The 15,997-nt window shown below is 37.6% G+C and overlaps 1 protein-coding gene across 2 annotated transcripts in view; it reads right to left on the minus strand.

Moving 5' to 3' along the window:
- Positions 1-7,590: 7,590 nt before the first annotated feature.
- Positions 7,591-15,997, minus strand: part of Acmsd (aminocarboxymuconate semialdehyde decarboxylase) — a 48,904-nt gene continuing 40,497 nt past the window's right edge. For both annotated transcript variants that reach the window (XM_027936871.2, XM_027936872.1), the window contains 2 exons: positions 11,428-11,526; positions 7,591-7,653 (listed from right to left, as the gene is read on the minus strand). In XM_027936871.2, coding sequence (XP_027792672.1) covers positions 7,591-7,653; positions 11,428-11,526 — 162 coding nt within the window. The remainder of the gene's footprint in view (positions 7,654-11,427; positions 11,527-15,997) is intronic.

Below are 15,997 nucleotides of genomic sequence, written 5' to 3' on the forward strand. Positions count from 1 at the left end.
AGGATTAATGATTACAGCAAAAGCTGTGCCCTCTGAACCTGTCTGCAGCCAAATAAAACTGTTTCCTGCTATCTTTGGTGCCTTGCCTCGTCTGTCCCTACAACCGTCTTACATGATTTTGCCAATTTATATTAAAAATATACTCCTTTCTCTCTTCCATCCCTAGTGGTCGTTTTTTCTTGTGTGTTCTCTTTGCCACAAGGCTTTCATTTGTATTATTCCCTGTGCCTGGAATACTCTTTCCTCTACTTTTAGCTCTTGCATGTCTAAGGAACACTTTTGAAAAGTCCTTCCCTGACACTCTTATAGGATAAAACCCTTATATTAAGCTTTCTACTAGTGCCCTTATACATAGGTTTTCTGAGAACTGATACAGTCCTGAAACACCGCCCCCCGCCCCCCCCCCCCCGCCCCATTCTTGTGATCATGCCATAAATATCTTGGGTATCACTCAGTAACAGATGTGAGTTTATTACGAGCAGTAGGAATAGAGAAAAGGGGATATTTTCAAGAGAGAAGGAGAACTTTTGAAGCCAGATTTAAAGTTAGGTAGTCAGTGTAGTTAGATAAATCGGGTCTAATGAAATCTAAAATGGAGGCCATGCTGGCAATGATTCCGGGAAACGCAGGACAACTCATGGAATGTTAATGAAGTCCTGAAAAGGCCCTAGGCCAAAGTCCACCTCAAAGAAAGGTTAATGAACAGCCCCCAGCAAAAAGGTGCTGACTCAGAAGTCCTTCCTGACCAGATTACTTCTTTGGCCCACCTGTGTCCCACCCCTCGGTCCTTCCCACCTACATTCCATCACTGAAAGAACTATAAAAAGGGGAGACAACATCCCTTCCACGGATTCCACCTCTTGGGTCCCCTTCTTCCTCTGGGAGAAGTCTTTTCTGCTGTCCTTTAATAAACTTCTAATTTCTACTCTGACCTTGCCTCGGCGTGCTTCTTTGGTGTTATTCTTCAACATTGGGGAAGCAAGAACTCGTCACCGGTCAACAGCGGTAACACTTTCAGAGAGAAGGATTGCCCTCCAATTTTATTGAGAGTCCCAGGGAAGTTTCCAGAGTCCTGTCCAAATTTAACTTCTGACTGTTTTTAAACTTCTGACTTTTGACAGCATAGGAACTGCAGGAAGAGTCCCAGAGAGAATGTTATGGGCTCAGAGTTTGAGTTTTAAGGCTATTGAGTTCCCCAGTTTTTGTCTCAATTTCCTGCCCGCTTAATCGGTTCATTATCCTTTGAATATCCCTCATCAGGTTTTCTTTGTAAGGGTCCTGGCTATTGGGTGATGGGGGTATGACATAGTTTGGTGATAAGGGAGAGTCCTGCAGACTTGTTCAAGGAGAAATGAATGGTCCAGAAACAGTAGATTTATTTATTTATTTATTTACCCACCCACCCCTTGGGTACTGTTGGGAAAAGTATAAACGGCAGCCATACCCCAGAGAAAAAACCCCAACATGGCGCCTAAGCACCTCTTCTTCCTACCTTCTTCTTTTCTGCAGTGGCGCGAAAAGTTCCGGCCCGTGTGAACTCTCCCGCCGGCGCCAATTTCAAATCTCGCTGGCGGGGAACCTTAGCCCCAATGAGAACTAATTCCTGGGCTCCGGAGCTGATATCTGAAAGAACTTGCCAATAAATGGGTTGCCTGCCATTTATCTAAACCCTACCATCTCCCCCTTAGTTCTATATAAGCACACTGCTTTTTGCAATAAAATTGGAATTCTCCCGGCGAAGTGTCTTTGCGTGGGGAATTCTTTCAGGTACCAGGGATTGAACTCAGGGGCACTCAACCACTGAGCCACATCCTCAGCCCTATTTTGTATTTTATTTAGAGACAGGGTCTCACTGAGTTGTTTAGCACCTCGCCATTGCTGAGGCTCGAGATTCTCATGTCTCATCTCTCCAGCCGCTGGGATTACAGGCGTCGGCCATCATGCCTGGCAGTAGTTTTTCTTAATTAAGACTGGGGGAATGATGCACGAATGGTGCCTCTCTACATCGTGTACAGCTAGAGAATTGAAATATTGGGCTCCACTTATGTACGATGAATTGAAATGCATTCTTCTGTCATGTACAACTAAGTCAAGAAAAAAAAAAAAAAAGACTGGGGGAAGTCCAGAGTGTTGGTGCACACCTGTAATCCCAGAAACTCTGGAGGAGGATAGAGAATTCAAAGCCAGCCTCAGCAATTTAGCCAGTACCCTGTCTCTGAATAAAATATAAAAAGGGTTGAGGATGTGGCTCAGTGGTTAAGTGCCCCTGGGTTCAATCCTCAGTAAGTTAAAAAAAAAAAAAAAGAGTCTGGGGGAGGTTTTGACATACCAAGCCCCCATCTTCCAGGTGCTTATTTGTTAGGTTTTCAGTTGTTCCCCCCACCATTGTCTTTCCCCTGCTCACTCATTTCATGGCTGACTGATTATATACTTACCACCTCTTCTTCACACTCAGTCTACCACTAAGTGCTGTTTGTTCTACCTCCAAACACAGCTCACCATCCCTATTCTATTATTCTTGCCTAAGTCACCATCAATTCTTGCCTAGTCTCCCAACCTTAATTCTTGACCTCCTTTAAATAATTTTCTATGTAGTTAATACATTTTTATTAAACATAAGTCAGAACATGTCACAGACATATTAAAAAATTTCCAACAGCTTTCTGTGAAACAATGTAAACATGTAAACTCTTGACTATCATCTGCTAAACTGGCCAAATTTTTGGCTTCATCTCCTACCTCTCTCTCCCTTGCTCACAAACTCCAACCAGAAGTTCTTCCCTGCCTCAGTGCCTTGGTACTTTTTGCCTAGAAGGAAGGCTTTGTAAGGGTCCCGCGAAACGTCGGAGAAAGAGACCACCAAGTGACCACTCATGCAATTGGCAGAAGGGGGGATTTATTGAACCAGCATGCTGGGGCTCCGTGCCCACTCAAGAAGGGAAAGCAGCCCAGAGCCCCGAGCAGGGGCTGAGCACTGCTTAAGTACACTTTTTGGGGAGGGCGGAGGGCTTTGTATACATCAGAACAAATCATCATGAGGCGCGGGGAAAATTGAATAACAACTCCTAAACATGATTGGTTCATTCATTGGCAGGAACAGGTCAGGCTGGAGTGATAGGTCATTCCTAAGGAGAGTACACATTCAAACTGATTGGTTCAGGCCCTGCAAGGCCTGCGTGCAACCACACAGACCCCTTCAGTTATTCAACAATCAGACAATCAGGGGAAATGTTTACTGGGCGGTTCTAAGCATTGTCTTAACAGCTACAGAAATTTAACTCAGACCTTGCAGCTTAGAAACTTTTACAACACCGGGTCTTTTACCCTTTAACTTTTACGCTTTAACTTCAATTTCTTTTACCCTTACAGCTTCTCCCCTTCTAGCACTGGAGTCTCAGTTCAAAGTCCTCTTTATTATTATTATATTTAATTTTTTATTTTAATATCAAACCCTTGTGTGGAAGGCTCACTTCAATAGATTGCAGCCAGGGAGATGCTCTGCTACATACAATCCCCCTTAAACCCAGAAGCAGGTTCCCTTTAGGGCAACCACAAACATGGGTTGCATGATGGCAAGAGGGCAACCCCCCTTTTCAGCTACACCCTAATCAAAGTCCTCTAAAAAGAGGTTTTCCCTGGCCCTCCAATTTATTATTTTATCTCTGATCTATTTCCCAGTCCCTATCACATTTCCCTGTTTTATTTTTTTTAGTGCTTACCAATAAGTAAAAATTTCCTTCTTCCTTCATTCTGTTCATTCACTGTTTTTCCTCCCTCCTACATTTATTTATGTTTCTCACCCTCAAGATGAAAAACCAGCCTCTATCTCAGAGCAAAGCCTGTCCAAGGAAGGGACATGACCTTTGTCCTTGGAAAAACCCACAGAGCACTCCTAGGCACATTCCCACCCTGCTAAGTTGTTTATCTACAAATAACAGGAGAGATCTGCTGTGCCAGGTGTCCCTGACTCAGTCAGGCTAGGTGGGGATCCATAGCAGCCCCCTAGCAGCCACCAATCAGCATGAGACAGGGAAATACCTGGGATGCCTGATGACCCTCCCAGTAGTTTATGGTGGTTGATAACAAGTTGGGAAACCAAGTAGTTCAGCATGTACACCCCTCTTGGCTTAAACCAATCAGTTCAAATGAATACTCCTTTTGTACTGACCAATCACCCCTACCCAACTTGTTCCCGCCAGTGAATGTGCTAATCACGTTTTAGAGTTGTTATTTGATTTTCCCACGGTGTGTGATGATTTGCTATGATGTATGTGAAGTCCCTGCCCTCTTCAAAGAATGTATAAAACTGCTGCAAACCCTGGGCTCGGGGCCTCTCAGCGTCACCAGTTGCTGTGTGTGTGCGCGCGGAGGACCGAGCTAGCTCACAATAAACACCTCTTTGCTGCTTACATCGATCTTGGGTCTGTGGTGGTCTTTGGGGGTCCCGAATTCGAGCATAACAAAGACTGTAACCTTCGTTAGAGAAAGAATTTTATCCTTTCTGTTTAATTCCATATCCCCAGTGAAGGATATGAAAAATAACCCCATGAAAAAGGGGAATAACCTCCAGGGAGAAAAGAGGACAATGTGTGTGTAGAGGGGAGGCAAACAATGGACTCTGGGCTCTGGACTTTCCCAGGAAAAATGGGTTTAGAACTTTTGCAACTGTTTCCCCTGATTTGAGCTTTGAACTTGCACAACTGTTTTCCACTGACTACCCAACAGATACATTTTTGCCATTATTTAAGTCTCACTTGTTATGATTCCAATCTCACTTAAACCCTATAAAAATCAGACCCTAGTTGTAATCAATCGTCATTTTCTCCCCTGAAAACGTGCCATTCTGCTGCTTAATATAAGAAGCTTGCTGATCTATTGAGGTCTGTTCCCGGTTTTGGTTATTTCTTCTACCCAGTGCCTGTAGCATTCCTACAGACCTGGCATATTAGAAAATACTTTTGTGAATATGAATGGACCCATTCACTATATCATATGTGATATTGAATAAAGTTACTGAGTCCCTCTTTTAAAAATTTTATTTATTTTTTGTTAGCTACACATGACATTACAATGATCTTGGCAATTCATACATTTGAATCATTGGGGTATAATTTCTCATTTTTCTGATTGTACAGATTGCAGAATCACACTGGTCATAGAGTCACCTTACTGAGTCCCTTTTTATAAAACAGTCACTAAGTACTATATTCAAGTGGTTGAAATATGAAATATTTGAAAAGGAATAGACATTTCTCCCAAAGATTTGGGGATGAAAAAAACAAAAACATGCTTCATGCTGTTACTGTTACAGAGCATGGGCCCTCTGGGAAATTGAGGCAGCAGGAATCCCCCCACCCCCATACTTTTGGTGAGGCCAGAAAGATTTCAGATATGTTGCTCAGGAAAGGGGAAAGGGACACTCTGAAGGTAGGAAAAGGGTTCTCTCAGAGAGGAAAGGGATATCGGGCCTCTTCAGCCCTCCTGTTTTACTGGAAGTCCTAGGGGAAGTTTCCAGAGTTCTGTCTAAGTCCACCTTCTGACTTTTGACTGACAGCACAGGAACTTCATGGACCACCATCAAGAAAGGTATGGTATTCAGAGTTGAAGTGTTTTAGGAAATTCCCATAAGAATGGGAACTTCCTAAAGGAAGTTCCCCTGTTTTTGTCCCAATTACTTGTCCCCTTAGTGGGTTTGTTATTGATCCAGTTTTTGCCTCAATTTCCTGCCTTCTTAATCAGTTTATTAGCACTTGAATAGCCCCCATCAAGCTTTCTTGATGAGGGTCTTCTTAAATGTTTTAGTTGTGGTAGAAGGCAATGGAGTTGTGATAGGGTCCAGATACCTGGGAGGGAGTGACTTGGACATGGAACAAGTTTTACTTAAAGGAATGTAACTTTGGCTGGGGGAGGTTTTAACACACCAAGTCCCATCTTCCAGGTGCTTATCTGTCAGATAAGGGTCCCTGTGGCTTTTAGTCATCCTTCATTGTCTTCCCCTGCTTATCCGTGTGACTGACTAGCTGTCTAACATTACCTTGTTTAACCTTATTTTTCTTTTTAGACAGATTGAAGTAATAAGCAGAGAGGTTGCTGGGCAAAATCCTAGAAAGCTACAGGAGGTTGGAGGAGAGAGAGGGAGAGGGAGATGGATGAACTATATAAAGTAAAAATAATGGAATGGGAAGTTTAGTAAGAATTAGATCTCTTCTTCACCCTTAAGATTGGTCAACACAAATTATATGGCAATACTTTTGATTTTCTGTACTAAGGAAAGGGAAAGGAAGTATGAATGAACCCAAAGCAAGAAGATCATTTGGAAAAATTTCATTGATTTGATTTTGAAATTCAGCCAGATTTATATGAACCACAGTTGTTCATCACCCTTACCAGGATCTTTGCAACGGCCCAGGTGGGACCATAAATAGAATGAGTAGAACAAGGATACCCTGGTATTGGCCAGCTCACTCTTCATGGCTAGCTTTATACATTTTGATCAGTATTTTAAATTAAAAATTAGCCAAGTATGGTGAATTCCAGCTACATGGGAGGCTGGGGCAGGAGAATTTCAACTTCAAGGTGAACCTAGCAATTTAGCAAGACCCTGTATCAAAGTAAAATAAAAATGTAGAAGTGTAGCCCCATGATAGAGTGAGTGCTTGCCTAGCATGTGTAGGGTCCTGAGTTCAATCCCCAGTCCTTGGGACAGGGGTATTAAAAGAACTTCTGGTAAATTTATAGACTGGAACTTTTCTCCAGAATAGATAAATTTCATCTGGTCTGGAATCACATCTATGTTCCTGCAGTTTGCTTTTCTACCTGTTTCCTATCCTGTAACCCTAAAATAAGCCTTATCCATCCTGCTACACTCAACCAAAATTCCACTTCTATGAAGATTTACCTAACCATTTAAGACCAAAATGAATTATTTTTACTGAAATCTTTTTGACCTTCATGTTGCATTGCTCAGTAATTATTCCATGAACATGTACTTTGCTTCTTTAATTGGGCTGTAAGCTCTTTGATGGCTTGAATATCCTGTATGAACATCAGTTATTTTGTGGAGGCTAAAGCATTCCCAGCCAAATTATGGGCTAGTGAAAAGTGTTAAAAAGTGAATAAAACAGGTTATTTGGGCCCAATTTACATATCCTTGATCAAAATGAAGACCCCACCTGAGCCCTCTAAAATAAATCTGGTGTTAGTCTTTCTCTGTATAAATAATTAATGACATTTATTTTTTATCTCTTCCAGATTAATTAAAAAGGCATTGGAGGGCTGGGGATATAACTTAGTTGGTAAAGTGCTTGCCTTGCTTGCACAAGGCCCTGAGTTCAATCCCCAGCATCACAAAAAAGAAAAAAAAAAAGGCATTGGAAAAATAACTTCTGATTTTCATGTGAGATAATGTACTGCCTTTCAGAATGAAAGCATTTGTGAATCATTTTTGTTATGAATAATTTAGAGTATTTGGGATATTCTATTTCTAGGTTAAATAATTCAAAATAGGATTTTAGTAATGCATATGTGATACATATTTAAAAAACAAATGTGAAATATCTTCTTGAAAGTTTGTTTTTGTAGTGAATTCAGTCATTCAAATTGTTTTCTCTCAAGATCCAAAAATGCCAGGGCATTACCAGCTTTGAGTTTATCCTAAAAAAAGAAGAGAATATATTAAAGCATTATTGGTTGTTTTTAAAGTATTTTATTAAATGTCCTCATTGGGTTTTTAAATTATCAGTTCTCCAGTAGGAGAGAAAATTATTTGCAGGTTATATAGTGAGTCTCTTACCAAAATCCTCTGACCCATGTTTTGCCCCACTATATGAAATCTGAATCTGAAACTTAATGGATAAAGAAAATGTGAAATACACACACACACACACACACACACACACACACACACACACACACACACGGAATATTACTCAGCCAAAAAGAAGAATGAAATTATTGCATTTGGAGGGAGGATGCGAATAGGAAAGACAGTAGAATGAATTGGATATACCTTTCCTATGTTTATATATAAATACACGACCAATGTAACTCCATATCATGTACAACCTCAAGAATGAGAAGTTATACTTCATGTATGTATAATATGTCAAAATACACTCTACTGTCATGTATATCTAAAAAGAACAAATTAAAATTTAAAAAAAATCTGAAACTTGACTGTAGGAGTAGAGGAAAAGACTTATAAGGGGGAAAGTCTTTTTAGGGGAGTGCCCCTCTTTGGAAATCCTTATTGGATCTCCAATAGGTTTGAAGGATTATTTTGAGGCAAATGCAGAGAAAATGTACAATTTAGGTCTATGGGACAAGAGGGCTTGAAAAACAGTGTTGAGAAGTAAACTAGCCATTCCCTGGCTTCTATATATTGTCCTTTTATATTGCCCTAAATAAAAGGTGGGGTCTAGCCAGGTGAGGTGGTGCAGTCCTGTAATCCCAGTGGCTCAGGAGGATAAGGCAGGAGGGTCACGAGTTCAAAGCCAGCCTCAGCAAAAGTGAGGTGCTAAGCAACTCAGTGAGGTCCTGTCTCTAAATAAAATACAAAATAGGGCTGGAGATGTGGCTTAGTGGTCAAATGCCCCTGAGTTCAATCCCCAGTAACCACCCCCCCTTCCCCCTGCCCCCGAAAAAAGTGAGGTCTTTCAGAATAAGAGAAGTTTTTTTTTTTTCAATTTTTTTTTTTTAGTTTTAGGTGGACACAATATCTTTATTTTTATGTGGTGCTGAGGATCGAGCTCAGTGCCTCATATGTGCTAGGTGAGCCTTCTACCACTTGAGCCACAACCCCAGCCTGCAACAAAATAAGTTATATAGATGAAGGATCTCAGATTGGAGTACAAATCTGTACATTTTATAAATTTCCTATGAGGAAAGGATTCTGTCATTTTTTTTCCTCCACCTCTTTCCTGGCCATAGACTATCAACTCTGTAGAAAGAAATGATTGAAGGACAGCTTACTTTGTGATACCCTAATTGGTTTGTATCTAGTTTGCAAAGAACAGACATGTAGCTGAGGGTAGAGAGGGTAGAAGGAAACATGTATGACAGTTGTGTAACATCCATACTACTAATATATGGATGTCACACAGCTTTCCATATCATGATTACCTTGGGGCTCTTGAACAGCATTAATTAGTGGGTGATTTGGTATAAGGACCTCTTACGCAGAGTTCTTCATTGACGCACACTTGGGTTATCTTCCTTAAAGCTACATTTTAGAAGTGACTTGCTACTTAGAGAAATCATCTCTTTATCTTTTAAAATATGCTAGTTCAAAGTATGCTTCAAAAGTGTTACCCTTTTGTGTATTACTGAGTCAAGGGATTTGGGGTTACCTCTATATGCTATACCCCAAGTTATATCACTTTTGGCAAATCACTGAACAACTAAATTTTGTTTTCCTCTTCCGTATCTTCTTGGTGGTACACATCTGCCTGTATACCTCTCAGTGTTGTTGAACTCATCAAATGAATTTATTTATTACACTTTAAATTTGCCTTAAACTTAAGGGTATTTACCTGCTTGTGGTTAAAAAATTAAAAGATATAAAGGGAAAACATTTTTCCACTACTGTCACTTTACTACCACTTTTTCTTCCAAGAATTATCACTTTCTTATTTATTCTATCAGAATATTTTATGCATATTCAAGCAAATACTTTTACTTAGGTATATAGGTATTCTTTTTCATTAAATGGACAGTATAGTATCTACAAGTGGAAATATATAAATCATTTTGCATCTTGCTTTTTAAAATAATATCTTCAATATTGATTTCTAATATTTTTATGGCTGTATAGATTTTATTGTATATATTACTTATTTAACCATTCCCCTAAAGTTTGTTTTCAGTATTTTATTACAGTGTTGCAATGAGTACCCTTATAAAGAATGTCATTGTGAATTTGTGATAGTATAAAATTTTTATGGAAGTTATTTTAAAACTTCAAAGCAATAAACACCAAATAATAAACTAAAAGAGGCATAAAATAATAATTATAATTCCATTAAAGTCTTAATCAGGATACTTGTAGTAATATGATTTCTTTATAATTTTGATTAACATTATAAAAAGTTTTTCATTTTTAAACTGTTGTTAAAAAACCCAAAAACTAAAAGAAAGAAAGAAAAAAAATCTTAGCTTTCTACTAATTAGTAGTTTTTTGTTTTGTTTTGTTTTTGTGGTGCTGGGGATTGAACCCAGGGCCCTGTGCATGCGAGGCAAGCACTCTTCCAACTGAGCTATATCCCCAACCCCTCAAGAATTAAAAAAAAAATATTTTGGTTGTAGATGGACACAGTACTTTTATTTTGTTTATTTTTATGTGATGCTGAGGATCAAACCCAGTACCTCACACATGCTAGGCAAGTGCTCCACCACTGAGCCACAATTGCAGCCCCAACAATTCAAGGTTTTACTACCTCAAGGTAAATGCCAAAGGGGATACATCTTTGTTAAACAGTCTAAGGTTTCCTAGTTAATAACTGGCAACTAGCATACATCAGAATGAATTATCCACATCTGTTAATGTGCTTCAAGTCCACTCAGAAGATTTGATAAGTTATGTAAGGTAGAGAAACCTTGAGGAAACTTTTGGATTTTACATTAGAAGTCAATAAATATGCAAAAGGATTACGATTGAGACCTTTGTAAGTTTTTTAAGAGTTTATTCATCCCCTAATTTCAAATTTTGGCCATCCCTGACCCCTGGTAGTGACAGGTGGTGAAGCCCTTGGGAAGAACTTTCATTTTTAGAAGATGGAGTGGCAAGGAGATAGCAAAGAAGAGGAAATATGAGGACACTGTGTCTCATTTTAAACTCATCTTGATTCAGGAGTCTAAGGGATAGATTAGGTAGATATATTTTAGTATTATATACCCACCTTTAAACACTGAGGAGAAAAAAATCCAGTTACTTTAGGACTCTTCTTTCTCCTTGAAACCTTGACTTTAGTCTCAATAGCTGAATAACTAGAATCATTACAACTTTTGAGATTGGTAGATTTGTAACAGAAATATTAAAGAAAAATATTATTTCCCTTTCTAATCCACTTAACATGTAAGTTTTATTATTATTATATGCTTATTTACAGTTTTCTTTCATGGCTTTATGAATTCAGTTGTAGTAGGCTGACTTTCAGCTTTTTTAATGTTCTTTTGCCCTTTAATATTTTAGCTAGGAGGGTGTCTCAGTGGTACAGCTCTTGCCTTACATGCATGAAGCCCTGGGTTTGACTCCCAGAACCACCAAAAGAAAAAAAATAGTTTAGCTATTTCTGAAAATGAGTAGTAGTTATAGGAACATTAAGTTCAGTGGTTCCTCTGTTCTTTTTTATCGTGTGCCAAAGTGCTCTCAAATCAAACTCAATTGAACAGGAAAGCTCAGGAAAAGACTATGAAATGAAAGATACATACCTTTGTTTCTTCATCAAATTCTTCAATGGACTCTATTAATTTCCCAGGTTCTAGTTCACCTAGTGGAAAGGGGTAGTCAGTTCCCAAAATAACTTTATCCTGAAAAGAGAAGATGTATTTTCATTTGTAAATTTGTAAAACTTGATCAAAGATCCTCCTATAAAATATTTTGCATTTGCTTATTATAAACGCTCTTATTAATAATAAATTAATAAGTGTCTTTCTGATTAATAGAACATGAAACTGATCTAAAATTTTAGATTTTTGTTCAAATTTTCTTTTAACATTTTTCCAGCAGGTGTCGCTGTTAGATCTCCTAAAGTTGCAAATCAATCCTTTTTTTTAATTAATTGAAATGCAGAGCACTGAAATTTAAGACATTTATATAATAAAATTTATATAATAAAATAGACACATATTTGGATGAAATTAAGGATTATATCTTTCTTTGAATGATACATTGCAATCTATCCCACAATTACTGAAAGCATACTAGAGTTGAAAAGCAAAAATGAAAAACAACTGTATAAAAAGATTCTAAAAGTATGTGATCCCACTTGTCTAATAGCACTTATTAGACAAGTGGGATCACATAAAACTTAAAAAATTCTGCTCATCAAGGAAAAAATAATCAACAGAATGAAGAGGGAACCTACAGAACCGGAGAAAATACTTGCAAATTATACATCTGACAAAAAGTTAATATCCAGAATATACATAAAACTCTATAACTCAGTTGCAAAAAAGTATAATTGTACATTTTTATATTTTTACGTATCAATTAAAAATGAATTTAAATTTTAAATATTTTAATGTGTCTACCATAGTAATGTCTATTTCCAATTCTAGATATTAAGTAGCAACTCTGATTGGATTTGAATAACATTTTTGCCACTATTAATTGGAAATTGTATCTTGAATTAAATAGGTAGTTCCACAAATTCTAATTTCTGAGGCACAGAAGTTCTGGTATTCTATTGCATAGTAGGATGACTGAAGAACATGGTAAAGGACTATATATTTCAATAAGCTTGAGGAAAGAATTTTGAATGTTTTCACCACAAAGAAATGTTAAATGTTTGAGAAGATACATTAACCTAAACCTGTTTTTTCTTTTGCTCCAACACAACCCTGGAATTATGTTGGACTCATCCTGCTTCTTCACTCCTGGCATCTGATGAGTTACTAAGCTCTTGGGATCCTACTTTGATATCATTTCTTGCTTCCATCACCTTCTCTCCATTTCCTCAATTCCTCTATTAACTCAGAGTCAGACCCTTACCATCTCTTAGCTTAGTGTGACCTCTGTGGTACTGAAACATCCTACATACATTGTATTCAGAGCACTTATTATATTGCTATGAGACAATGTCTAAAAATAATAACAATATCTAACATTTATTGATTGCTTGGTATATACAAGGTGCTATTCTAAGCCCTTAGCATTTATTAACTCAATAAATCTTCACAACCTTCTTATGAGATGATTTTCATTATTATCTTCATTCAATAACTAGGGTAACAAAGATGATAATGAACTTTTCTAGAGTTGTGCAGTTAGGATGCAGTGCAGCCAGGTTTGTGCCTTCATCTCCACACTCAGCTAAGAACTGGGACAGAAACCATGTCCCTGGCTGTAAGCATGAAGCTTGGCATAGATTAGGTGTTTATTGAATTAAACTGGGCTGCTACTATCATTTTCTAATTGATCTTCTGATTTCAAACTCATTTACTTTAAGAAGTATTAATCACTGGAGAGAATTGTGCTTTTGTTTGTTTGCAATACTAGAGATTGAACGAGGGGTGCTTTACTACTGAATGAAGAATGTAACTCTGACTCATGATTGTGATCAATTTGAGAGTTGCTTTAACGTGTGTGTACTGAAGGAATAAATGCTTGAATGTACAAAGAAGGGAAGTATAATTGTAAATAGGCCTGGAATATTAACAATATTTAAAATAATCTAAATATGAGCTTTTGTGAGGGCAAATAACACTTTGATTTCTACACAAAAAAAGATTTTCCTAGGTTTTATGAATACATTCATGTGAAATAATATGGAAAAGCATATAATAAAGTTCAAAAGAAAGACATTATAGACTAACAAATCTATATTTAGATTTCTGTAATCATTACTATGTGAGACCAAGCAAATACACCTGCTGATAGAAGCCCTAAAGACCCTAAGTTATGCCTACTCGCATCTGTGCCAAGAGCTGATCTCGTTCTGAATTGTCTACTTGGCATTCTTTGGAGGTTCATTTGTCCTCATTTCTACTTCCTCTCACTAAAGCTGTTTACAATTCCAAAACACAACGTAATTTTTGAAGGTTCCACGCTTATAGTACATTTGTCAGGTACATTAACAGGAAAGTGAAATCTACAAATTAATTTTGCTTTCCGTTCAGGAATTCCTTCCCTCCCAATATTATGGCCTTCTCAGTAATAAATGCATTCTAAAAGGGGGTCTGATCTGTTTTAATGTGAAGAGAGCAAATGATTCTAAAACAGGAATGAAAATAACTCCTCTGCAATTCATCCTCCTGATTAAGATATGTCTCTGCCCCCCTCCCCAACTTGATTTTGGATGCTTACTGCAGAACATCAAATTCATAGTTTGGCAACACTTAATTATTATTTAGCAGTTATTACAACTCCTCTAAATAGGAGTTTAATTATCCACTTGTGATTATTTGATCAATGAATTTTTTTATTGATGATTTCTGGCAAATATTTGACCATCTCTAGCTTGCTAGTAATTTCATTTTCTAGTTTGTTAGTAACTTCATAGGGGAGAGGGAAGAAGGTATAAAAGGACCGGAAACGAAATTCTTGTTAATAGTGTTTCTTGTTCTGTGGGAGAAGAGATAGCAGCAAAGAGGAGATTGCTCAAGAGTTGTATGGTCCTGTAGAATGAAGGTCACACTCTTCTGTGCTTAATATCAGTCTCTAGTTAATATATTCTTAATAAATAATTGAGTTAAAAATACTCTTTCTAGTGCTGTATCTATCATCTATTATCTCATTGCAAATTGATTTTGTTTTAGATGAATTACATGAAGGATTCTGGGTTAAGAAAACATACAATATAGCCTTAGATGACTGTTGCTCACGTTTTCATGGGCCTAGGCTCCCTGGGATACTCAAGATTCTCATGAAATCTCAGGTTCTCAAGTCACAGACCTGATCCTAGTCTCTCCAAAGCTGAACTTTCTTATCTTCTTGACTGTGATCCAATATTCTATTCCCTTGGGATCCTCCATGACATGAACCGATTTTTAAAATGTACTTGTTCTAATGTGCTAATGTATCACTTCACAATATCTACATTTTGGTAGGCCCTTTGAAAGATTCTACTAAAAACAAAGGAATAATTCTAATGGTGGGCATTTTAGGTACCAAGCTGCCTCTTCTGGGATCTTCAAATTATACTTCTAGACAGGTGCTGGCTTGCCTTATTGGACAGTAAAGCTGTGGATAATCCTGATGGATTATCAGCACCAACACTATGTTCTAACATTCATTTTCCTCCCCAAAGCCAGCAATAGCGCATGTCTCTCTATGAGGCCAAAGACTTACTGAGCTGATAATAATTGTGATTAATATTCCTGCCAGAGAGAAGGTATAAACTACTCACCTGCTGGGAGTCATTCACTTTTTCACATTTTCAGGGAGTGCTACAAACACTGAAAGATGTGGCTTACTGAATAAGTTCTAATTGTGGACGAGAGTTTCATTTTTCTTTTGAAAAGGAACAATTAACTATATTCTCATTAACATATTTGATTAGTAACATTTGCAACAAATGCAACATGTAACATATCTTACTACAGAAATTCAAGTATATCAGGTATTTGGTTTGTTCCTTGACACAATTTCCTAGAAAAAGAGCCTGGTTTAATTCAATCAGTGTAAAATAGATAAGCCTTATGTCCCCAAGATTATTACACAATTTAATTAAACAAACATTAACTTAACACCTACTATTTTAAAGCACCAAAATAGATGATGTAAATCTCTGACATTTGTATAGTCCTTTGGCACAGCATTATATTGACTCTTTATATCAACTCTGACTGGTTATCAGCCCCATTTGACAGTTGTGGAAACTGGGGTGAGATGGGTAATTGACTTAATATTAAAGATCACTCACCTAACAAGTGATAGAGCCAGGACTTGAACTCTCATTGAACACAACTTCTAAGTTAAATTCTTGTCCTCAGGAAGCTTAAAGGCATCAGAGAAGTGTTCTGTTCTACTACAGACTGCAGTGCTAAGGAAGACATTACTTGACCAAAACATTTGGAGACTACCATATTAAAATAAATGTCAAGGTCAAGTTAGGTGAGAACTAGGCCAGAAACCCTGTTTGTTTTAAGGAATGTTGGAGTATTTCTAATACACATGGCATAGTCTATCTTCTTTCATAGGTCTGGAAATAGTAAAATCTTTTTTGATGATAAAGAACATTTTCAGTGCTTCCAGACTATTCTTTTAGAACCTCTTAAATAGAGTGTTAAAGATATAGAAGTCACAGAAAAGGGTTGGAGAAGCATTGGCCATTGGCCC

Source organism: Marmota flaviventris, chromosome 11 (assembly GCF_047511675.1).
Source record: "Marmota flaviventris isolate mMarFla1 chromosome 11, mMarFla1.hap1, whole genome shotgun sequence".
Taxonomy (NCBI): Eukaryota; Metazoa; Chordata; class Mammalia; order Rodentia; family Sciuridae; genus Marmota; species Marmota flaviventris.